The sequence below is a fragment of the Dermochelys coriacea genome, chromosome 6, assembly GCF_009764565.3.
Source record: "Dermochelys coriacea isolate rDerCor1 chromosome 6, rDerCor1.pri.v4, whole genome shotgun sequence".
NCBI classification, from domain to species: domain Eukaryota; kingdom Metazoa; phylum Chordata; order Testudines; family Dermochelyidae; genus Dermochelys; species Dermochelys coriacea.
The window spans coordinates 101,407,272-101,434,025 of NC_050073.1; the positions used below are offsets into that span (position 1 = coordinate 101,407,272).

Below are 26,754 nucleotides of genomic sequence, written 5' to 3' on the forward strand. Positions count from 1 at the left end.
ATAGAAATTGCCAAGGCACACAACCCAGACACAGTTTCAGAGCGAGATAATGATTCTGTAAAAATATTATTCTGTTACAGCTGGTTTATTTCTGCTGTATCAAATGACTGATGGAGATCTAGTTATTCGATCTGGCGGATGTTGAGGCAATAGAGTGACAGCTGTTTGTTCTACCCTTTCTGACTTGCTGCAATGTGACTAGGTCAAGGCCTGATCCAAATTCCATTGAAGTCAGTGAAAACTCCCGGCCCTTTGAGAATAGGTCAGGTGCTTCAGCTGTTTGTGTTCATCTTTTGCATTCAATGAAGTACTCGAAAAAATTGGGAGTCTAAATTAAGGTGTTCCCTGATGTAACTTCACTGTGCAAAGAGGGCATTTACACAGCAAATCGAAACTTAGTGACCCTGGTAGCATTGCAGGAGCCATTTCTACATATGGATGTACTGCTCTTGACTATTGTGTCGAACGCACTAGACACAACTGGCTGTCCTTATAGGTTTTTCCTTTCTATTAGTCCTACAGGCCAAATCCTGAAGTCCTTAGTATGCTCTTAAATGAGAGTTTTGCCCAAGTAAGGACTGAATAAAAACTGGGCCAGGGGGAGGGAATTCGCACCCTTATGTTGAACAGTCCCACTGATTACAAAGGGGTTAGTCAGAGAGTAAGGTACTAATTACCATGAGTGCAGGTGGCAGCATCAAGTCCTGAGTGAAGTATTCAGGGTTCAGCTCTAGATTCTACAAAACAGGCTTTTCTTCAACATCATCACAGTCTCCTTGGAGCCATGTAAATCAATGGAATTTCACTAGGGATTTCTATTTTCAGTAGTTATTCTCTATTCCTGTTTAATTCTCCATTGCCACCACAATAACCTAGTGCAGCGATGTGGTAGAGAGACTTGTTCTAGATTCCTGTCTTTCAGACTCCAGAGCCATGCAAAACCAGACTATGTTTATTGCTATTTGCCAACAGTGATAGTTTTGTTTGATGGAAGATTTGGGGCAGAATTATCCTTGCCTTGTGAAGATGAAGACTAAATCTTTCTCTCACTGTCAGAAAATGAGCACTTCTACCAGGAACAGGACGTGGAAGTACCATTCTCTCTGGCACAAGAGGGATGGACATTACAGATGAGATTTTCAAAAGCACCTGAGGGAGTTAATTGATTTTCAATATGACTTGTGCTCCTAACTCCCTTTGGTGCTTTTGCAATTCCCATCAGATAACTCTCCAGAATTCACTATTGCCCTAGGGAATCTAAGGAAGTCCTGGATACTCTTAAGCATCTGCTGGATGACCACAGAAGTGGAGCTGAGCCACACATGGAAAAGCCTACTGTCTCTGCACCCCCTCTTCTTATGTTTGGAGCTGTCTAATTGCCAAGCCAGCTGCTCTGCATGTGCCCTCCTAGTTATTTATTCCTGCTCGAGAGGGGGTGCAAAGATGCTAGGCTTTTCCATTTGTGGCTCAGCTTCTATTGTCATCCAGCAGGTGTCTTAAGAGTATCCAGGACTTCCTTAGACTCCCTAGGGCATCCATGTTGCCAGTAAGTATAGTCTCTCTCTTGCCTGTGCCAGCTCTCCTAGGGAGGTATAGAGGGGAGGAGGTTGCTCACTGGGGGCTAAACTCTGCTTGGTGTTCCGCAGGTGCTCAGCAGTGTTGGGAAGCCTTCCCCTCAACTTCCATGGATTGCCTCAATAATCCTGAAGGTGCACAAATGGGGCCAGGAAGGGGGCAGAGTCAGGTCCCTACCCCCCACGCCAGCCTCAGGGATGGAGAGGGGTGTATTATGGGATGCACTCCCCCAGTGCATCCACAAACTCCAGGAGAAATGGCCTCTGAGGCAGGCTCCTCCATGCCCCCTCTGGTGTGGTGTGGCTCCACGCTCTGCTCAAGACAGAGCTATGGCTAATAGGCACGCTCTAGCCCTGACCGTCAGGAAGCCCAGCTGACAGAGCTCCGTACAATGCCTGCCAGCAGGAGTTGTGCCTTAGGGCTACAAGAAACACATGGATTCTACTCCCAAGCCTGGTCATTAATTCAATGCAAGGATAAGACACCATGGCTCTGTTTCCTCCTCTGTAAAACAGAATGGCCTTACCCACAGATGTGTCACAAGGCTTAAATACTGCTTGTCAAGTGTTTCAAGATCCACCACTAAAATCTGCAAAACAATACTGCCTTTCACGGCTCTGTGTATCTTACATATACTATTTTTCTGAGACTGTCTTATTTAAAAGCTAAGACTTTATTTTACTGGGGCTTTTAGTAGAGTAAGATACCACTCAATGATACTAACAGTAGCCAAATCTGGCATTACATGTACTGTGCAAAGAGGGACTTTCACACTCGGGAAAAACTTGAGGCAAGGAAAATGAATTTACTTTGCCTCCAGTTTCTATCCTGTTTCCTTGCTGGGGTTGAAGAATAACTTTTTCCTACACAGCCCAGCTTCTCCATTTTGCCTGATCATATAGCAAGGTCATAATCTTGTATTTCACACACCAGTTTGTTTTTGCTCTTGTAGCTCGAAATCCTGGTCTCTGTCTCTTTCACAGAAATTGGACCAATAAAAGATATTACCTCACCTACCTTGTCTCTCTCATATCCTGGGACCAACATGGCTACAACAACACTGCAAAGAATATTTTACTACAATTATCACTCTCCCTCTGACTTGGTTTTGATCATTATCCAGAATACAGGAGAATGTTTTGTTAATTTGTCCTAGGGAGCTAAGTGATAGTAGCATCGTAAACCACAGCCTGTCCAGCTAATGGTACAGAACTTATCTATGAATTAATGACTTTGCTGCTACCTATATGTGCCAGGCATATCAGACAAAACAAAAGCACCTCCAGCGCTGCTGTACATACCAGAGGTCCCGTGAGGAAAAAAACATGTGATCATATAATTAAAGACTGTATCATAATGCACAGGGGGCTGAACTAAGATTACACAAACCATATTAATTCTGGCATTTCTTACCTGTGGAATACTTGGCTTTGTAACTTTAATGTTCTTTTAAAATAGGTGGGTGAGAGCTGTGCATGCCCACGCAACATCGGTGGGGAATTTTGAAAGCTGCCCAGTTCATAAGTAGACAGGCAAATCCCAGGTTTTTAATTCCTCCGGTGCACTCAGAAGTAAACAAAGTTGACTAGACTATCAGCCAGAGTCTTTGTACAAGGGTCAATTTAAAATCACAGCAAGAAACAAACCAGCAGTTTACACTTTAAGGCCTGGTCTACACTATGAGTTTATGTCGAATTTAGCAGCATTAAATCGAATGAACCCTGCACCTGTCCACACAATGAAGCCAGTTTTTTTGACATAAAGGGCTCTTAAAACCGATTTCTGTACTCCTCCCCGATGAGGGGATTAGCGCTGAAATCGACATTGCTGTTTCGAATAAAGGTTAGTGTGGACGCCATTCGACGGTATTGGCCTTCAGGAGCTATCCTACAGTGCACCATTGTGACCGTTCTGCACAGCACTCTGAACTCGGATGCACTGGCCAGGTGTACAGGAAAAGTCCTGGGAACTTTTGAATCTCATTTTCTGTTTGGCCAGGCGAGCTCATCAGCACAGGTGACCATGCAGTCCCAGAATTGAAAAAGAGCTCCAGCATGGACCGAATGGGAGGTACTGGATCTGATCGCTGTATGGGGAGATGAATCCATGCAATCAGAACTACGTTCCAAAAGACGAAATGCCAAAACATTTCAAAAAATCTCCAAGGCCATGAGGGACAGAGGCTACAGTAGGGATGCAACACAGTCCTGCGTGAAACCCAAGGAGTTCAGACAAGCGTACCAGAAAACCAAAGAATCAAACGGATGCTCCAGGACAGAGCCCCTGACATGCCACTTCTTTGCTGAGCTGCATGCAATTCCAGAGGGGGCCGCCACCACTACCCCACGCCTGTCCGTGGACTTCGATGATGGGGTACTCTCCGCCATGCCTGAGGATTTTGCAGACAGGGAAGATTAGGAGGAGGAGGACGAGTTTGAGGAGAGCACACAGCACACCGTTCTCCCTGACAGCCAGGATCTTTTCATCACCCTGACTGAAATACCCTCCCAATCCAACCAAGTCGGAGAAGGGACCTCTGGTGAGTGTACCTTTTTAAATACATGTTTTAAAAGCAAGCGTTTTTAAATTATTAATTAGCCCTGAGGACTTGGGATGCATTCGTGGCCAGTACAGCTACTGGAAAAGTCTGTTAACGTGTCTGGGGATGGAGCGGAAATCCTCAAGGGACATCTCAATGAAGCTCTCCTGGAGGTACTCTAAAAGCCTTTGCAGAAGATTTCTGGGGAGAGCAGCCTTATTTTGTCCTCCATGGTAGGACACTTTACCACACCATGCTAGTAGCAAGTAATCTGGTATCATTGCATGACAAAGCCTGGCAGCGTATGGTCCCGGGGTTTGCTGGCATTCAAGCAACATCCGTTCCTTATCTCTCTGTGTTATTCTCAGGAGAGTGATATCATTCATGGTAACCTGGTTGAAATACGGGAATTTAAATAAGGGGACATTCAGAGGTGGCCGTTCCTACTGGGCTGTTTGCCTGTGGCTGAAAAGAAATCCTTCCTGCAGTTAGCCATGCGGTGGAGGGGGGTGGGGGGGCATTGGCGCTGAGCTGTTCGCGTTTGGCTACCAGGGATCTTCCCTGATACCAGCCATGCGGTGGGGGGAGGGGTAAAGCGATCATCCCAGAGAATTGGATGGGGGGGCGGGGTTAGTTTGGTTTCTGCTGCTACACGTTAACACGAAAACCGCAGCACTAAATGGCCAACTCAATGGGCTTTGCTTGGTATGGAAAAGGAGGGCACTGCTGTTATGAAGGTTGCAGAAGCCAAAAGACTATAGCTTACCATGGGAATCTGCAAGCCGAATTTGGTTCCCCGGCACTGTGTGTGTGATCTCTAACACCAAAGCCGCAGGCACTCAATATAAGATGCAAAATGAGATCTTGTACCAAAATTACATGTGCTATGTAATGTGAATAGCGTTGTTCACCATGAAAGTGTATAGCCATTGTTCTGTAAAATGTATACTTCACTCCCTTTTTTTCCTCCCGCAGCTGCAAACGTTTCAAGCCTCCCTCCTCCATCCCAAAGGCTATCTCAGATAAGGGGGCGAAAAAAACGCACGCACGACGAAATGTTCTCTGAGCTCATGCAGTTGTCTGGCACTGACAGAGCTCAGCAGAATGTGTGGAGGGACACAGTCGCACAGTACAGGAAATCAGCCCATGAACGTGAGGACAGGAGGGATGATAGAGATGAGACGTGGCGGCAGAAGATCAGAGGAGGCAGGAAGCAACGCTGGGGCTACTGCGGGATCAAACGGACATGCTCCGGCATTTGGTGGAGGTTCAGGAACGGCAGCAGGATCACAGACTGCCGCTGCATTCTGTTTAACTGCCCTCCCTCCTCCCCAAGTTCCATAGCCTCCTCACCCAGACGCCCAAGAATGTGGGGGGCAGGGAGGATCCAGACACCCAACCACTCCACCCCAGTGGACAGCCCAAGCAACAGAAGGCTGTCATTCAACAAGTTTTGAAGTGGCCTTTTCCTTCCCTCCTCCCACACCCCACCCAGGCTACCTTGTGAGTTATCTCCCTATTTTTATAATCAATTCATAAAGAATACATGGTTTTTAAACGATATTGACTTTATTTCCTTTGCAAGCAAGCTGTGATTGAAGGGGGCACGGCGGGTGGCTTACACGGGATTAGAGTCAACCAAGGGGGTGGGTTTTCATCAAGGAGAAACAAACAGAAGTGTCACACCGTAGCCTGGCCAGTCATGAAACTGGTTTTCAAAGCTTCTCTGATTCACAGCGCTTCTTGCTGTGCTCCTCTAACTGCCCTGGTGTCTGGCTGCGCATATTCAGTAGCCAGGCGATTTGCCTCAACCTCCCATCCCACCATAAATGTGTCCCCCTTACTCTCACAGAGATTGTGGAGCACAGAGCAGGCAGCAATAACAATAGGAATATTGGTTTCGCTGAGGTCTGAGCGAGTCAGTAAACTGAGCCAGCGACCCTTTAAATGTCCAAATGCACACTACCACCATTCTGCACTTGCTCAGCCTATAGTTAAACATCTCCTGACTACTGTCCAGGGTGCCTGTGTATGGCATCATGAGCCAGGGCATTAAGGGGTAGGCTGCGTCCCCAAGGATAACTATAGGCATTTCAACATCCACAACAGTTATTTTCTGGTCTGGGAAGTAAATTCCTTCCTGCAGCCATTTAAACAGACCAGAGTTCCTGAAGACCTGAGTGTCGTGAACCTTTCCCGGCCATCCCACATTGATGTTGGTGAAACGTCCTTTGTGATCCACCAGTGCTTGCAGCACCACTGAAAAGTACCCCTTGTGGTTTATGTATTGGCTGCCCTGGTGGTCTGGTCCCAAGATAGGGATATGCGTTCCATCTATAGCCCCACCACAGTTAGGGAATCCCATTGCAGCAAAGCCATCTACTATGACTTGCACATTTCCCAGAGTCACTACCTTTGATAGCAGCAGCTCAATGATTGCATTGGCTACTTGCATCACAGCAACCCCCACAGTAGATTTGCCCACTCCAAATTGATTACCTACTGACCCGGTAGCTGTCTGGCATTGCAAACTTCCACAGGGCTATGCCATTCGCTTCTCAACTGTGAGGGCTGCTCTCATCTTGGTATTCTTGCGCTTCAGGGCAGGGGAAAGCAAGTCACAAAGTTCCGTGAAAGTGCCCTTATGCATGCGAAAGTTTTGGAGCCACTGGAAATCATCCCTAACCTGCAACACTATGCGGTCCCACCAGTCTGTGCTTGTTTCCCGGGCCCAGAATCGGCATTCCACAGCATGAGCCTGCCCCATTAACACCATGATCTCCAAATTGCCAGGGACCATGGTTTTAGAGAAATCTGTGTCCATGTCCTCATCATTCTTGTCACCGCGTTGCTGTTGCCTCCTCGCCTGGTTTTTCAGGTTCTGGGTCTGCATAAACTGCACCGTAATGTGCGGGGTGTTTACAATGGTCATAACTGCTGCGGTGAGCTGAACGGGCTCCTTGCTTGCCATGCTATGGCGTCTGCTCAGGCAATTCAGGGAAAAGGGCGTGAAATGATTGTCTGCCGTTGCTTTCACGGAGGGAGGGTTGACTGATGACATTTACCCATAACCACCCATGACAAATTTTTGGCCCCATCAGGCATTGGGAGCTCAGCCCAGAATTCCAATGGGCAACAGGGACTGCGGGAACTGTGGGATACCTACCCACAGTGCACCACTCGGAATGTCGACTCTTGCCACGGTACTGTGGACGCACACTGCCGAATTAATGTGCTTAGTGTGGACACATGCACTCGACTTTATACAATCTGTTCCCAAAAATCGACTTCTGTAAAATCAGAATAATTTCGTAATGTAGACATACCCTGAGTCTCAGAAGGTACGTGGACGACATTTCAAAGTTTCCACTGCAAAGTCGCTTAAAATTAAGTACGCTGCCAATATGTTACTGTGCCATGGATGCATTTACAACAGCCAGCTCTACTGATAGATATGGCACAACGTGCACTTAGGATAATAATGCCACAGGCAAAGTGGTGGCACTGGCCCTGTTGGAGCAGCATTGCAGATAAGAAAGCATTGCCTTCGACAATTCTTTATACACAAGGACACACAAGTTTCTGGTTTATCCTTGTTCTGCTGAATAATCCCAAGCAGAATTATAGCTAAGGCTTCTAAACAAGTTAATATGCATTTAAACTGGTCCTATTCAAACAGGTGCATTGAGAACCCTACCAGAGTCAAAAGTGGATGGCAGTTCTTATACAAATATAAAAAAAGTGTTTAAAGGTGCCAAAAACTGACTTTATTCTGCCTCTAGCCACCACAACTCCCTCCAGCTTCCTGCATTTACGGGGTGATTACAATATTCCTTCATAAAATAAGGCTATAATTTCCTTTACCAGAACCGTTCATTGGAAGTATCTTTCTTGCAAAGAAAATGAACATCACACCTTCATTCAGAACTAATTGGAACCCTCTTGGCATCCTCAGCAGAAGGATGATACAAGACATCATTTTTGGACTCAATGGACATGGAAACTAAGATACCTTCTTACTCCTAGGGAGGTGTCTCACCTTACAGACCCAGGATGGGGCAGTGTATGCAGCTTGCACTGCTGCTGCTAGTGCTGGTTTGTCATGCGGATAAATAGGAGATTCCACTTTCTGGGCACGTACTGTAACCAGCGCTAGATCTACAAACACTGGGATAGATTCACTCCCCAAAAGATCCCTTAGCAGCAGAATAAGAATGCAGTAGTAAGGCAGTTCAATAGTGGGTGAAGCTGCCTGGCTCAGCCTCCCCCTATGGGAGGAAGCAAAGCCAGGTTGATTCAGCCTTTTTCCTGGAATGTCTGCTGATGGGGCTCCTATAAAGTCTCAGCGAAACTGAACGCTGCCCTCCCCGATGCAGCCCTGGCCTGCACAGTCGGCCCAGAAAGCATGGATACTACCCTTATGTCCTGGAGGGGTGAATCTATGTCACTGTTTTAAATGATAAGAAGTCCATTTTGCTGTAAATCATTCACACTTGGGGCATGTATTGTTGTTTGAGTCCTAAACGTACAGGCTGGCCTGGGTGCACATGAAATGAACAAAAACCACTTAGGCAAATTCTCCTTGGGAAGAAAATATTGATGGTTGGAGCAAAGATGGGCTCCAGCCACAAATCTAAGATCCAGATCTGAACTACTCCAGTGATCTAGTGTATTTGGCCTTGAAATTTTGGTTCAAGGGGAAAGATTTCTCTTACTTAGGAGGAAAGATTTCCTCAGTGTTCATAAAATATGCATTAAACTGGGAAAAATGTGTCACCTTAATGCACTTTTTAAAAAGCATTTTCCTTTTTACCAAGCATGTTATTTTACAGCAGACTTCAAATGACCAAACACCTGCCATGAGTCTGACCACCAAAGACATAAAACCTATGATGCATTTTTAACAGGACACTATATATATGCTGTGTTACTGTAAATGGATTTTGTTTCCTGTATACTTTTCGTCATATCTTAAGTTCAGTCTGTGTTATTACTGTTTTCTCTGAGACAAGGAGTGAGTGCTATAGCTTTGTCCACAGTTTCCTGGATGGCTGCATTAATTTGATTGACTCAAGATCTATGGTGACTTCTAAAGAAGATTAAATTACACACTCCCTCTTGTCCATGTGCTGCTTGAGATTACATCCAGCAATTTCTCAAAGAGAAGCAATTAGGTGACTACAAATGTAATAAACCCTAACTATTTTGTTTGTACAAACAATAAAGCCAAAATTATTTGTGCAGCAAGGAACTGTAATTACTTTGAAAAAAAAACAAACAAATAGTGCTACTTAACCTCAGAAATAACGAGTTTTGGATTTCCTATTTATTTTAAAAATGCTCATGGAATATTTTCAGTTGTCTGGGAGCCAACCTTTGAAGGTAACATTTATCATCATTATTGTTTAGTATTTGCTCTATAATGTCCCAATGTGCTAGGTAAATGACAGACACAAATACATACATGTTACCCCATCACAGGCACCTGCCAAAAACTCACAGCAGCTGATACAATTTCCTGCAAATGTTTTTTGAGGTTTTTTTTGGTTCGTCTATAAGATATCACTCTTAAAGAGATCATTATCCCACAGTGTTCATCCTGGGGGAAGGTCTAGCGAGGGGCATGTCCTCAGTAGACAAGAAGAATGAGAGAGGGAGTGAGTAGAAAGAAGCACATTAATATAAATGGAAGAGGCTCTGACAACATTCAGCCATGCAGCGAGGCAATAGAATGGAGGCAGAATGACATGGAATGAGACTGGCAGCATCTGTGCCCCTCTATCCCCCATCCCAAACTATTAAAACACGGAAGATGAAAGGAGAATCACCAGGAACAATACATCACAGAAGCAAAAGATCAACTCAGCACCTGACATCCTACCCCTGCTGCTGCTTCTATAAGGCTCCACATGAAAGAGGGATGGCACAAATAATTCAAGATGAAATTCACCCCCTGAGCAGAGGATCAGCACCTGGCCTAGGCACCATTCAAGTCCCCCAAACCGGGGTCTGCTCCTACTGCACATATCTGAGGGGAGTGGATTTTACAAGTTATCAGGTGATTCAGCCCTTTCCCATGAGTGGTGCATTATTTCAGGTACAAGTTAATTAACATAGGGCATTATTAGTCATTCACCCAGAGAATTTTCATTTGCTGCAGTTTTGAAGGGATACAACCGACATAAAACGTATATTTAAAAAAATCCTTCACTCAGCTACTAACAACATCATAGATCATTTAACCTGAATTTTAAAAAGCAACTACAAATATTTTAAAACTCTCATTTGCACCTCCCCATTTATACTTTTTGTCCTTCTCCCAGCTCAGATAGCACTGAGACCAGACTGGTCAATGTCACTTTCTAATTCTCATGAGCTAGGCCCCATGCTGTTACGTCAGGGGATGTTTAACTCACAGATGTATTTCTAGTCCTAATGGATGCAATTCTGCTTTCAGTGGCAGCAATATGAATCTGGGATAACTCCATTGAGGTCCATGGACCATCACTGGTGTACACTGGCGGGTGTAAATGACAGCAGCATCTGGATCATTAGCATTTCTAAATCACCTGGCACCTAGAACTGTTTGACAATGTTCTTTTATGTGCAAAGGGAACTATTGTATTCTCGCCCACAATGTGTTCTCGTTCTTTTTCTGAATTTCTTTGTTTCTCCCCCTTTGCACTGAGTAGTGGTTCAGAAGTCAGGGAAGGGCTTCAGTACTCCTTGGCATGGATGATTTGCCTAGTGTGGGCCTAACTGATACTAACCAGCCAATATTTCATGCAGGTATCATCAGAAATGACCAGTGTATCTGAACATCACTCAGGAGGATGAGAGAGACTAAGTATCAGCCAACATTAAGGTGCTGTGCTGAAGTCAAGGATGGAATCTCACTGCTCAATGGAGATACAACAGAGCCACAAACATTTTCCACTACAGGCAACTCTGACCAAGAGAGCCATATTAAAAAAAAAAGTCCTTGATCGGTTCTTTGAATTTTCCCTTTAGGGTCATTATCAGGAAAAAGTAGTTTTACTCAATGTCTGACAGCTTCTACAGCAAGAATTAAGATGCCACATTGTTTTTCTAGTCTGATTAGGAACTTAAGGGAAGATTCTTGCCACTTGAGCTATCCAGTGATCTTGCTATTTGGTTCACTACACCTAATGCCTAGTGCTGAGCTGCAGATGCAATAACGAAAAGGCTTTGGGGGTTACCATGAGGGTTCAAGATTGGCCAGACTTATTCAAGAGAGGTGTGGGTATCACAATGCACATACTAGTACTTCACCAGGATAAGAACTGGGTAGGGCTTTACCGCATCTTTTGTACACCTGGGGAATAGCCTTGCTGCATTGGGAAGCCTTGGCATAGGGAGGACTTAGGGATGACAAGATCGGGTGTGCATAACAAGGGGACTTAATGCCAGGTGTGAGTGTTTAGCATCCCTTAACAGCAGTGAGATGTGGTTCTCAGAGGGAGAGATCAAGAGTTATTTGTGTGGTGATATAATCACAAAACTCATTATCCATCCATTCATTTAACTTTGCATTGTGTAAATAAAGTCTCAATCTATACAATCTAATAACAAGGCAGACGAGATGATGTAAAGTGGGAGCCAACTTTATGAACCAAGCAAATGCTAGTAGAGACAAAGGGCTTGATTCAATCCCATTAAGGGCAATGGAAAGACTCAAGATCAGGCCCCAAAAGAAGAACTGTTCCTGAACTTTAATCAAATGCTGGTGTTTTCTTCTTTTCTTTCAAGCCTATCCCATTTTGTCTTTTCTACTGTCTCTGCTCTTTGTTGTTTCAGCCTTTTATGTGAGTCCCAAGAGAAATTCCTTCACAGAATGCTGCACAGAATCAGAGCTTTGTCTAATAGCATTAGGCATATTACCTTACTTTACCTACAATTCTTCACTTGAAGGAACATGGACTGGATGAGCTAAATTAAAATTTCAAAATGTGAATTAGGAACCTGTGACACACTGTACCCCACAGTAGCACCCAGTAATCCCCATATACATCATTCATATATGGGTACGTTGTTTCATACAAAGCGTGCCATGTAAGATATCTGCTGAGACCTACTGTTCTGTCAAAATATGTATATTGTTAGTGTGTATGAAGTTATGAGATTCTGTTAGATGGTTGTTATTGAAATATGTTGTGAGTTTGGGAGTCACCCACTGATAGTTCTCCAGTAACAACAAAGGAGGTGACCAATACCCAGACCAGCCTTAAACAACCATTAATCAGCATGGGACTTGTAAACAAGGGATTTACAATTCTGTAAGAGGTTGTGCAAGCACCACACAATGTGATTCATTTACACAAAACTACACCAGGGGGATTGCTCAATTCTGGGACTCCTCAAAGCCCACCAGGCTAGTGTTGACTTCCAATGAGATTTAGGCTCCTAAGGGCTAGATCTACAAAGGAGACTTAGGCTCAGCATTGCAATGCATAACATTTAAGCATCCCGCTGCCAATTGGAATCCACAGCACCAAGTTAGGTGCCCAGACTCCCCATATAATGCACAGGGATAGATAGGCACCTAAGAACAGGATTCATAAAAGCCAGCACACCCTGAGTGGAGAGCCACCTAACACAGCCAGTAGAGAATGCTGAGGAGAGGATGTAAGCTCCTAAATTATTATTAATTATTATTAGGCACTTTCAAAAATGTTCACTCTCATCTACAAAGGAGATGGACAGACATCCAGTTCCTATGCTTCTGTGATGGCAGGATAGTCCAAGGGCAATACCCTTAAAAAGGAAATTGCTTCTCCTTTTTAAACTTGGGATATTTCTCAACCTCTTTACCACCGTGGGACGCATATGCAGCTCTCCTCTATGTGTTATGTGGGATGCATCCACACAATATATATATATAACCTGTATGGTGGCCCTGAGGATGTCACGTGAGCCGCAACTACGTGCTAATTGGGCCACAAGCGGCCCACAGGTTAAAAACCACTGGTCTACACTATAGCTTCTACAGCAGCTCAGCTACAGCTGCATCTGTGTCGCTTACAACTGAAGTGTAGCTTATACCAATGGAATGGATTTTTCTGTTGAAGTAGTTAACCCAACTCTGCAGGAATTCTTCCATCAACCTAGCCTCATCTCGATTGGGGGTTAGGACAACCCAGTTACGGTGCTCAGGGTGCAAAAAAAAAAAAAGAAAAAGAAAAATGTTATAACCCTGAATGACGGAGCTAGGTTGATCTAATTTTTAAATGTACACCGGGCCATGTAGAAGAGCAGCTTCCTTATTAAGGTACTTTACATAGACACTTATCCTAATGCATCCAACTCTTTTCAAGAACCTTAAAAAAATCTCATTTAAAAGTAATTACCTGTGAAACTTCTAATCTAACATTTCTGAGTTTAATGATTGGAAAATTTTGTACCTTTCTGAATCCATCAGGTTCTTCCAAAGATCTAGGAGTCTGTTTAAAAAAAAGAAAAAAGAAAAATATAAACACAACACAAAATACCATGAAACCGAGATCCCAGTGGAATCTATAACGGAATATTCATTTCACAGAGGGAACGTTTCTTTCAAATTTCTGGTCATCTGGATAGGCTGAAACAGCAGGTGATTGGTGTTTAATGAGCTTTTTAATGCACGTCAGGAATAAAGCCCAAATGGATTTTGTTTCCTAACAAAGTAAGTTAGATGCAGTGTTACCTAAGAAATAGCTTTGATTTTACTGACACCTATTGACTAAATGTATTCTTACACAAGGTACCTGGGCAAAAAATGTACCACACAATAACTCTGTTTTACAGGTTTCAGAGTAGCAGCCACATTAGTCTGTATTCGCAAAGAGAAAAGGAGTACTTGTGGCACCTTAGAGACTAACAAATTTATTTGAGCATAAGCTTTCATGAGCTACAGCTCACTTCATCGGATGCATCCGATGAAGTGAGCTGTAGCTCACGAAAGCTTATGCTCAAATAAATTTGTTAGTCTCTAAGGTGCCACAAGTACTCCTTTTCTTTTTTCTGATTTTACACTATTTCTGATTAACAGAGACTGCCTTTCACCTCCACTGCAAATCAAAGGATTTGTGTTCTAAATAAATACTTTCAATTTGAAACTTGACAGCTTCTTTGAAGACTAGTGGAGAAGAACAAAAACTACAGATTTTCTCCCACACCTTACAGCCAAGGTTTTCTAAACTATTGAGTCATTTTAGGTGGCTCATTTTTCAGGTGCCCAAGTTACAATACTTTAAAGAGGATTTATTGCCGAAAATGCCAGGTACCCACAATCTAAAAACCAGGCCTCAAAGTCTGGCACCCAGAATCACTAGTCGCTTTGGAAAATCAGGACTTAACTATGCAAATTTATGTTAAACTAACTGCAAATATCTTTATCATTATTTGCAATATTTGTTACTGAATAAACTCCACCTTTTTTACAATGCTTTCATATACAACTCTCCGATATAAAACTTTATGTTTACCCAGACCTATACTTTGGTCTTCACATTAAAATCAATTACAATTGTCTATGACATCAGCTCTTTATACCATTCCAAATGCTAAGCCCATGAAGTGAATGTGGTAAAGAAACTGGCTCCTTTTGTAGCTTCTTTCTGAGACAATCTGTTCTGTTCTTGACTATACTGATCACATTGACTCACAGAGCACCACAGAACAGAAGACAATTACACAAATAGAGTTATGTGGGCATATAACCTTGTTACAGTAATTGTGCAAAAGAACATTCTGTGGGGGAGAGAAGGAGAAGGAGGGGGAAGGGAAGGAAGCCCCTGATTGGGATTTCCTCATTACACGTCTAAGAGAAAGTTATATATTACACACACACTCACCAACTACATGGTATAAGGACCATGGGACTAGAACCCAGGTCTGTAGAATGTAGGGGAGTTGATATTCCCACAGTACCCCTGGGAGGCCATATGGAGGCATTGCCAGGGAGCACTGTGGAGAGTAGGTGCCTCAGGAAATACAACCCCAGAGACCCAGAGTGACAGTACCCTGCAGCCCTCTGTTTGGCGAAGTGCCCCTACTTAACCCCAGTGGTTGCCCCAGGAAGTTGTCTGGGCAACTACATAGATTTCAGTCTGCTGCAGTGCCAGACTTCGCCTCTACTCCTGATATCTGATCTCTGACTCCAGCCTGACTTCAACCCTCAGTTCTAACCTGGTTCTGCCTCTGATCTCCAGTCTCCGACCCTGGTCTGACTCTGACCCTGACACTTGTTTATGAGACCTAGCCCTGCAATTCCTCCAACTCCAGCTCAGTGACTCCTGTCCCTGGTGGGCAGATTCAGCCCAGCTGAGACCACTAGGCAAGACCATCTATGCCCCAGTCCCTTACACAATATCATGTTAGATGATATCACTATTGGGCCAAATCTGAAGTCTTTAGTCAAGGAAAAGTAACAAGCATTGCTTGTGTAGAGACAAATAGGCCACAGGATTTCTAATTGAATACTGAAAGTGCGTGTATATATAAATATATTCAATTGACTTCAGTGGGATTACCTATACGCTTAAAGTTAAGCACATGTTTATGTCCTTACTGGATTGGGACTATAGCTGTCAAAAAGCAGTGGTTACTTAAAAGAATTATGGAAAAGTACTACAGTGTATTTAATACTAACAACTCTGATGCCCGGTCACCTACCAGTGAGCTGCTAGAGTCTTTGAGTTTAGATTTATAGAGCATCCATTGATAACGCAGGTCCTCCACATCTTCAGAGGTCCCGACAACTGTCTGAAGACTACGGAGATCTTCAAAAAGACACTGTCCCTCAGGAACTCGAGACTGTAGCTCCTTCAGGGAAAGACAAGGTCATCAGCAACATGGCATTTAAAGGAATCGCTGCCTTGCCAACACTAGAGATTCAGTCATTTAAAAGGACATTAGCATTGCATCCAGTTGATGGGAACTCTGCATTTATGTTTCTGCATTTATTTCTATTTTGCCATCACATATTCATGTAGGATGGTCTACATCTGCAGGATTTCTCTTAACTGAGGATTTTTATTGTTAGGTTTCCTCTTATAGTTGTCATTGTGGTGGATTTTATTGTATTGCTTATAAGTATTAAAATGCTGAGGATAAAAAATAAAAGACAGATTTTAGCCAGAAATGTTATAATATCTGTGCCAAACAAGGCTGTTTGTGACATGGAAAAATGTCTTACGCAAATGCTGTAGTATGACTCTGCACTTTCCATTGCAGCGTGGGGGCCCTTACAGGTCTCCCCTCTCCCCTTACAGACCCACCTATCCTGTGAGTTTTATAGCAGGGAGATGTGATATGGCCCTGGATGCAGATTTTAGCTTTTAAATAATTTGAAAGGCTCCTGGCCACATTTCAGCTTCTGTACTGTGGAGGAGGATGAACGTCTTGGGAAAGAAGAACATCAAGCTGGAATGGAGGGAAAAGATACCATAGTTGGGATCCTCCTTCCAGATGATATCACGGTATCCTCTTGCACTGACGATACCCCTACAGGTGAGGGAATCCCAGTTATTAGGCACAAACAGATAATAGTAACCAGGGATTCAGCTATTAGAAATATACATAGTTGGTTTGTGATGACCAGGACAGCCACATGGTGAATTGCCTGGAAGGTACAAAGCTTGCGAACCTCTTGAGACATCTAGATAGACATAAGTGCAGTGCTGGGGAGGAGTGGTAGTTGTGGTATATGTGGTGTGTGTATATATATATATGAATGGCATAGGGAAACATAATAGAGAGGTCCTAGAGGCTATACTTATGCTGCTAGGTAAGAAATTAAAGTCCAGGACCTCCATGGTAGCATTCTCTGAAATGCTTCCAGTTCCACAGGCAAAACTGCAGGGTCTCAATGTATGGATGAGATGATGGTGTTGGGAGAAGCAATTTAGGTTTATTAGGAACTAGGGGATCTTTTGTGAAAGGAGGAGCCTATACAGGAAGAATGGGCTCCACCTAAACCATAACAGAACTAGATTGTTGGCATGTAAAATTAAAAAGATCATAGAAGAATTTTTTAAACTAAGAGATGGGGGACAGCTGAGAGCTGTGGAGGAGCACACAGTTCAGACAGAGGACAGGCAATACAATCCTTAGGAGAGGATTGATTAAAGAGCATACCTCTATATCCTAGTAAAGAAGAGAGGATAGAAAGTGATAAAGTAGAGATAGAAACTGAAGAAAAACAGTCAAATGAAAAAGAGTCCCACTCAATTGCATCACATGAAGGCAGACAACTAAATATTGAGAAACTTTATAAGTGTTTGTATACAAATGCTATAAGTCTAAATACTAAAATGGGAGAACTTGGAGTGACTGGCATTAAATGAAGATATTGATATGAAAGACATCACAGAAACTTGGTAGAACAAAGATAATCAATGGGATATGGTAATACCAGAGTACAAAATATATAGGAATGACAGAATAGGTAGTACTGGTAGGAGAGTGACACTATATGTGAAAGAAAGCATAGAGACAAATATAGTACAAATCTTAAATGAATCAAACTGTATCTTAGAATATAGTACCTTAGAAATTCGAAGCTTGAATAACAAGAGTATAGCAGTAGGAATATACTAGTGACTAACGGACCAGGATGGTGGTGACTGTGAAATGCTCAGGGAGATTAGAGAGTCTACAAAAACAGATAGCCCAATAATTATGGGGGATTTCAACTACCCCTATATTGACTGCGTACATGTCACCTCAAGACAGGATTCACAGATAAAATTTCTAGGTACCATTAATAACTGTTTCTTGTAGCAGCTAGTCCTGGAACCCACAAGGGGAGAGGCAATTGTTGAATTAATCCTAAGTGGTGCACAGGATCTGGTTCAAGAGGTGAACATAGCTGAACCACTTAGTAAAATCAACAATAATGTACTTAAACTTAACATCCTTGTAGAGGGCAAAATACCAAAGAAACTACCACAGTAGCATTTAACTTCAAAAAGGGGAACTACACAAAAACGAATATGCTAGTTAAACGGAAATTAAAAGGAACAATCACAAGAGTGAAATGCCTAAAAGCTACATGGAAACTATTTTAAAACACAATAATAGAGGCTCAAACTACATGTAAACCCCACATGAAAAAAAACAGAAAGAGGACCAAACAAATGCCACCATTGCTAAACAGTAGACTAAAAGAGAGGTGAGAGGCAAAAGGGCATCCTTCAAAAATTCGAGGCAAATAGACAGGACAATAAAGAGAATAAGCAAGTCAAGTGTAAAAATATAATTAGGCAAGCCAAAAAAGAATTTGAAGAGCAACCAGCAAAAGACACAGAAACTATCAGCAAAATTTTTAAAGTACATCAGAAGCAGGAAGCATGTCAACGAATAATCGAGGTGCTAAAGGAGCACCAAGAAAGACAAAGTCATCACACAGAAGCTGAATTAATTATTTGAATCGGTAGTCTGAGCCTCTATTATGGCGTAACTAGCTTCCTTGTTTTTGTGCAGTTCTCCTTTTTGAAGTTAAATGTGAGAGAGATTCCCACAGCTGAGCTATTCTGTTTAGGTGACAAGTCTGAGGAACTATCCCAGACTGAAGTGTGAATAGAGAAAGTTTTAGAACTCATAAATTAAACAGTAATATGTCATCAAGACCAGATGGTGTTCACCCAAAAGTTCTGAAGGAACTCAAATATGAAATTGCAGAATTACTATCTGAAATATATAATTTTTTGCTTAAACCAGCCTCTGTATCAGATGACTGGCAGACAGTTATTTTTTAAAAAGACACCAGAGGTGATCCTGGCAATTACAGGTTGCTAAACCCAATTTCAGTACCAGGCAGATTGGCTGAAACTATAGAAAAGAACAGAATGATCAGACACATACATGAACACAGTATGTTAGGGAAGAGTCAACACAGCTTTTGTAAAGGGAATGCCTCACCAATCTATTAGATTTCTTTGAGGAGGTCAAACATGGGGAGAGAGGTGATCCAGTGGATATAGTGTACTTGGACTTTCAGAAAGTCTTTGACAAGGTCTCTCACGAAAGAGTCTTAAGCAAAGTAAGGAGTCATGGGATAAGAGGGAAGGTCCACTCAAGTATCAGTAACTGGTTAAAAGACAGGAAACAAATGGTAAGAATAAATGGTCACTTTTCAAATGGAATGCAGTAAACAGTGAGATCCCTCCAGGATTTGTGCACAGTACAACATATTCATAAATGATCTGTAAACCGGGGTGCTGGAACAATTTTTACAGTGGGGGTTCTGAGAGCCATTGAACCAAACTCTAAACCCTCTATATAATGGAAGCCACTTCAAGTCAGGGCATGCTGCAGCACCTATGTCTGTAAAAGGGTCAGGCAAAATCTGCAGATACTAAATTACTGAAGACAGTTAGGTTCATAGCTGACTGCGAAGAGTTATAAAGGGATCTCACTAAACTGGGAGACTGGGCAACAAAATAGAAAGATGAAATTCAATGCTGACAAGCGCAATGTAATGAACATTGGAAAAGATAATCCCAACTATACATACAAAATAATGGGGTCTAAATTAGCTGTTACCGCTCAAGAAAGAGATCTTGGAGTCACTATGGTTACTTCTCCGAAAACATCAACTCAATGTGCAGTGGTTGTCAAAAAAGCTAACACAATGTTAGGAACCATTAGGAAAGGGATAGATAATAGAAGTCAGAAAATATCATAATGCCAGTGTATAAATTCATGGTACGACCATCCTTTCAATACTGAATGCAGTTCTGGTTGCCCCATCTCACAAAAGATATTAGAATTGGAACAAAATACAGAGAAGGGCAACAAAAGTGATGAGGGGTATGGAACAAATTCCCTATGAGGAGAGATTAAAAAGACTGGGATTGCTCATCTTAGAAAAGAGATGACTGAGGGAGGACATGATAGAGGTCTATAAAATCATGAATGTGTGGTGAAAGTGACTAGGGAAGTGTTATTTACCCCTTCACATAACACAAGAACTAGGGGTCATCCAATGAAATTAACAGGCAGCAAGTTTAAAACAAACATAAGGAAGTACTTCTTCCCACAAAACACAGTCAGCCTGTGGAACTTGCTGCCAGGGGATCTTGTGAAGGCCAAAGGTATAACTAGGTTAAAAAAAGAATTAGATAAGTTCATGGAGGATAGGGCCACTAATGCCCATTAACTAAGATACTCAGGGATGCAACCCCATGCTGCCCGTGTCCCTAAACCTCTGAATGCCAGAAGTTGGGATTAGATGACAGGGGATGGATCTCTTGATAATTGCCCAGTTCTGTTCATTCCCTCTGAAGCATCTGGCACTGGCCACTGTGAGAAGACTGGATACTAGGCTAGATAGACCATTGGTATTACCCAGGATGGCCATTCTTAAGCTCATCTCCCAACATAATTCCCTACACTCAGAAAATTAGTGTTTGAAAACCAACCTTCAGCTTGCTGTGTATTGCTTTAACTTCTTCACAACTGGAGGGTTTCGTGATAAGAATCTTGCTCAGTTTGGCATTTTCTACATGCAACCACTGTTCAAAGTCCTTCATGAGTTTAAGGAGGTGACTGTTCTCTTCCTCTTTGCTCACATTTGCCTGAGTCACAGAACAAAACCCAAAACGGAATTTATAAAAAAGGAAACAGACATTATTATTACTGCCTTCAGTCACCAACAGCCTGATCATGTTCCTGCTGAATTCCCATTGACTCCAGTGGGGCATCACCAGGGTCCACGTCTGGTCTCTCCTGTCTCATCTTAACTGAGGCCAATTCTACAAAAGTGCTGAATTCCTCCTCAGAGGTGCTGTGCACTCTCACCTTCCACTGAAGTCTCAAGTCCCACAGGCTCTCAATATAAGGAAGAACTTTAGATCTGGATTTCCTATGTAGACAAAATCCCCTATGATTTTCATAGGAGTTATGCATGTAGAAGGACAAAATAATTGGAAATGGAGAAGGAGGTACCATTCATCTGTGATTCAAGTTATAATTAACTGGTCACAGGAAGGAGATGTCGGGCCAAGTCCTCAGCTGGTGTAAACCATCTGCACTGGAGCTATGCTGATTTACACCATCTGGGAATCTGGCCCTCGGTTTGTGCTACTAAAATTTGACAGTGGAATGAGGAATTTAGCAAAACACAGAAGGCTCCATGTGTTTTTTTCTAACTCTCTGCCTGGCATAATGGTACTATTTACAAGGGTCTCTACTATAACACATACCATTTTATATCCAAAACAGTACGTGTGAGTTTGGCTGAATGACTTGGACTGATTTGTATGGGAGTCACGAAGCTATGCTCCTACATCAACCTTTCCAAATTGAAGATGTCGGATGTACTTTCTAATGACCCAGTAAGGATCAGAGCCTTGAACCCCACATTTCAGATGTTTGCTGGACTTTGCAAATTGGAGAGTTTTACATACGGTATCAGACAGAGCCCAGGGCAAATGGGCTTTGTAAAGTTATTAAGGAACGCTGATACAGATTGCTTTTCTCACCTGGGAGTGCTTGAGAGTTACCTCTGAAGAGCCGAAGGCAAACCCAGTAGTCAGTGTATTACCCACGATGGTTATACTCTTCCCCATATCAACCACTGTTGTATTTGGCTGCATGCTGCTGAGGAGGCTTGAAAATACAACATCAGAGAAGTCAATGGAGTGATGCACCTGACAACTGATACATCCATGGAATGGGGGGAAGGGGTGGGGAACCAAACCAACATATCTATACTTAAAAATATTATTACAATTATTTCCTTACTATTAATAAAGAACAAGTAACAAATCAGCAGTGTCACAAAGTATTAGTAAAAAGAAAAGGAGTACTTGTGGCACCTTAGAGACTAACAAATTTATCTGAGCATTTATTTGAGCATAAGCTTTCGTGAGCTACAGCTCACTTCATCGGATGCATCCGATGAAGTGAGCTGTAGCTCACGAAAGCTTATGCTCAAATAAATTTGTTAGTCTCTAAGGTGCCACAAGTACTCCTTTTCTTTTTGCAAATACAGACTAATACAGCTGCTACTCTGAAAAGTATTAGTAGTACTCAGTGCTAGCACTGACTTGTAGCTCTTTAAAGAAAGTTATCAGAACAACACTCTTCTCTGCACAAGCAACACCACTGATAGGATCTAATACTTCAGCCTGTCTGTTGATTTCCTTGACATGCTCCCTCCTTGTACCATCTTGATCCCCCTTGTCTCTACAGTGCTTCAAGCACATGAAAATGCATGGGACTCAAACTTGGATGCCCCCCACTGCTGTCCCGTGTAGCAGTTCTGGTGCCTCCTCACTCTATTGGGGTCATGTCTAGCTGATTAGGGTACCAAGAGGCTTTCCTGACAGCAAGGAATCACTGGAGCATCACCAGTAACCCTAATCATATAAATGTAGCTCCACACTGTACAAGTTGGTGCAGGTTATTTTTGCATGAATATGGGCACATGCGCATGCACAGCACTGTGTCAGACGTTCAGCGAGGACCAGCAAATCTGAACAGCAGTAGGTACTATAGTGAACGCTGCTAGAAATACGATTAGTATAAGATACGTAGGAAAGAATATTAGCTCTACTTAGAATGTTGCAAAACATTAAGATCCAGCTCCAGAAGTGGCCCCTTGGAAAAGTACAGTTGATGAGAAGGATGGTCTTGTGGTTAAGGCACAACAGCAGGAGTCAGCTGATCTGGGTTCTATTCCTGTCTGCCACAGACTTTCTGCATGACTATGGGATAGTCCCTGGAAGGGATACTGTCAACTTGAAATCTAGGCTCTTCAAAAAAGGAAAGCTAAAGGTAATTTCGGGTTCTATGCTTGAGCCTGAATTTCCATGCCAGCTTTTGTGGGTTTTACAATCACATTTGCATATTAAAAAATATTTTCTCTCCGTTATTGTAGTGTGGAAATACTACACATGGGAACAAGTGAATTTAACAACACACAAAGTACTGTCAAAATACATTTATTAAACAATATGAGAATCCTTTCCCCTTCTATTGTCTGAGTTACAGTTAATACCTACAATGACTAACAGTACAATATTTTTGGAAAAGAGGGTGATTTTTTTTAAAAGTTGCTGGCAACCCTTTAGCCCTTCCATTCCTCATTTTCCTACCACACAGAGATGGGCCTTAGCTGGATCCAAACTTTCTCCGTTTGGGAGCGCTTGGCTGTTGGGGTTTGGTTCAGGCCCATCTATAATTTTAGACTCTGCCTCTTTAAGTATCCTTTCCTCTAAGGCTCCATATCAGGAGTGTTTCTTGGTGCACAACTACGCTTTGCCAATCTAAAACATTCTAAACAGTTAATATCAAGGTCTCCTGGTATTGCCTATAGATTTAATATAGTGCTGTATTTATGTACATCCAGAAAGCTCACAAAATTAACATGGCTAGAATACATAATCTATGCCCAATGATGTTGTCATTTTATTGTCAAGGTCTCCAGTTAGCAAAGTGCAGATAACGAAATGCCACCGGGGATCAGCGTTTGGCTCCCAAACATATCCCTCATTCCCATGCCTCAAGGACTGCGAGCATGGTGCAGGAAGAGTGCTCTAACTAAGTTGCTTATATGGCTCCCATTAGGGGAATATCTGACTGACTCACAAGCTATGATGTATTTAGCCTCACAGCATCCTTGGGAGGTAGGGATTATTATCCCCATTTTACAGTTGGGGAATGAGGCACAGAGATGCTAAGGCCATGTCTACACTACAGCTGCTACAGCAGCATAGCTATGGCCTTCTCTCTCACAATGCACAGCGAAAGAATTCATGGCATGACCATGGGACGTGTCCTCAGAAGTCTGAGTGCCACACAAGTGAGTGCAGTGCAGACACAGAAACTCAAGTGTTATTTTGCAGTGCAGCTGCTCTCACTTGAGCTTGGTGAACATGAGAGAAATAACTCAAGTGCAGACCACTAGAGCTACCTCTGCAGTGAAGACATACCAATAACAGAACAGCTCATTTTAAAACAAGGGGCGGGGGGGGGAGGGTGAAGCAGCCAACAGAAGATTGGACAAGAGAAGAACATGCAACAGCCTGAAAAATGATGAATGAAAGAAATGCCTCAGAACATCAAGGGTGGGTTGCACTGAGCTCCCGAGTGAGTCAGCAGTAGTTAGAGATTTTAACAAGCCTTACTACGGAGCAGTAGCAGACAGGACTTGAAGATAATTAGTTTATTATTAGAGGCTTCAGAGTAAGCCAAAAGGGTTGTTGTGTCTGGGAAGATCATCAAGCCAATGAGAGAAGAAATGTGCTTTAAAACTGGGGAATACAATGGACCGAGGGATGGGATTGCACTGGAGAAGAGGCATTGCGGATACAGGAAAGCATAGGGGCAGGAAAACTATTCATTATTGGTGTGTTATTTTATTTATTGAGCATCCAGCTGGACAGTGCACTAACTGCACTCAAACAGATAACTACACAGTCCCTGGCCTGAAGGGAGCCCACTCTCGGTGTGGACATAACACAAGTAGTGATGGTCATAAACAAAAATGGAGTAAGGGGAGTGGTAGGGAAAGAATCACAGATACATCTCGGTGGTTTTGCTAAATATGGATTCCTTAATATAATTTTTATTAGCTTAATTCTCAGAGGTGCCACAGCAGAGGTGGGATCTGAATGAAGAAGTGGTGGTAGCCAGGTTAAAGGGTTCTGGAAAGGCACTCTAGGTGAGGAGGAGGGGAGGAAAAGTGTGAAAGAAGGCATGAAGGTAGAAAAAGGAGAAGGAAACAAAGGGGGTGTTAGACAGTACCACTGGCAGAGCCAAGACTGTTTGGGTGGGAGGGAGAGAACATGCAGGGAGACAAGGTCTAGGTCAGGGCTGAATGAAAGCCAGAGGGAGCTTCTGACATTACACCCCATATTCTTTAAGGAAATATGCTTATGACATGGATATGGCATAACTGAGATATATTTTATGCAAAATGGGTCTTGAAAGTTATCATTGGAAAGGTTATGATTTACTGAATGTGATTATCCAATTTGTATGCATGTACCATTTCTGTATCTAAAGTTAGGAATATACACTATGTAACAATTACAACTGTGTGTTTGTATTTGGGAGACACCAACCAGACAACATCAGCCTTGATGGGCCATTAGGAAGAAACAATAAGACTTTGAAGATACTAATCTCTCTCCTTCCTGAGAGGCTTGACACTACTAGGTCAGTTGGTCCTGTCACCTGGTACTAAACACCATCTTGGACTTCTAGTAATCTTCCACTAAAAGGACGGAGAGGTCAAGACTGGGAAACAAAAGATTCCCGCTATATGTAAATTTTATTTAAGGTTGGAGGGGTAAGGCACACAAGACTTTTCCATTGCCTTCCTGCCCAAGAAGAAAGATGACTGAAGGTACCTGAAGAGACAAAGGAACTCTGCAGTAGGAAAGGCAAGGGCTGAGTCCAAACTAAGACAGGAGTCTAGTCTGTAAAGAGAAATAACTGGAACTCTAAGCTACAGAAAGTCTGCCTACCTAAACCAACATTTAGGGTGAGAAATTATTTCTTGAAACCAGTCTCTTTAAGATCTTAAGCTTAGTATGCGTGTTTTGTTTTATTTGCTTAGTAATCTGCATTGTTCTGTTTGCTATCCTTTATAATCACTTAAAATCTGCCTTTTATAGTTAATTAACTTATTTTTGTTTATTATTAAGCCCAGTTCATGCAATTTCTAACTGGGGTGGGGAGGCAAGAAGTTGTGAACATCTTCCTCCACACTGAGGGAGGGGGTGAATTTATGAGCTTACGTTGTACAGATTTCTCTACAGTGCAAGACAAAATTATTTTGGGTAGACTTTCCAGAGGGGAGCTGCACTTGAGTGCTGGGTGATTTCCTAGCTGAGTCTTCTCAGAGAGTGCTGTTTGCGGACTGTGTGTGATTCTACAGCTGATGCGAGCGTGCGTGTTGCCAGAGGCCGGTAAGCCTAATTCAGCAAAACAGGGAGAGGGAGCCAAGACTATTGGAGCAGGCAGGCTCAGTGAAATCCTAGTACATCAGGTGGCATCCCAGAAGAGGGGGTCCAACCCGTCACAGAGCTAAAGTGAGGTTAGGCACAATGTGAAAGATCTTTTTATGCTGAGTGGAAAATAAACCAGAAATTGTCATCAATGGATAGAAGCATTTTTGTCTCATTTGGAGAGAGCCATTTGAGAGAGCTAATGTGTGGTTGGTGGAGGAGGTCAGGACTGCACAGTTTGGAGACACACATCGAACCTCTGAGAAGCCTGATGCTTGTGGGGAAAAAAGGCAGGGGGGCGGGGACCAGTTCTATACAAATTCCAAAATGAAAATAATTGAGAGTGCTCTAAAAACAAAAAAACAAAAAACATCATCAGAAGCAGGTGAGCAACCTGTTATTTCTTTGTGTATTTCTCAACAAAATCCAGGACACCCACAGAAATCACGGGAGCCAGAGAACCCAAGCATGTGGTAATCCAGACAAACCACTTGTAAAAGAACCCAAGAGCTCACACCAGAGATGGAGAAGGAATGTGTGATTCTAATTAAGCAGCATTCCTTGACAGGTAACAGCCAAGGCATCTGGTAATGGTAGGGGTAAGAATATCTTCCAAAGTGATACTTAGCTGCCAGCAAGACCTAATTAGAGAATGAGCTCTGTGTGCGTGTCTGTTTG

At 42.8% G+C, this 26,754-nt stretch overlaps 1 protein-coding gene across 7 annotated transcripts in view; it reads right to left on the reverse strand.

Annotated features, from left to right (window-relative positions):
• The window catches only part of SYNE3 (spectrin repeat containing nuclear envelope family member 3), a 92,638-nt gene that overhangs the window by 7,096 nt on the left and 58,788 nt on the right, over positions 1-26,754 (reverse strand). For 6 of the 7 annotated variants that reach the window (XM_038404902.2, XM_043517459.1, XM_043517460.1 and 3 more), the window contains 4 exons: positions 21,601-21,727; positions 20,539-20,694; positions 15,788-15,937; positions 13,537-13,575 (listed from right to left, as the gene is read on the reverse strand). In XM_038404902.2, coding sequence (XP_038260830.1) covers positions 13,537-13,575; positions 15,788-15,937; positions 20,539-20,694; positions 21,601-21,727 — 472 coding nt within the window. The remainder of the gene's footprint in view (positions 1-13,536; positions 13,576-15,787; positions 15,938-20,538; positions 20,695-21,600; positions 21,728-26,754) is intronic. The other variant, XM_043517457.1, reaches the window with a different exon arrangement.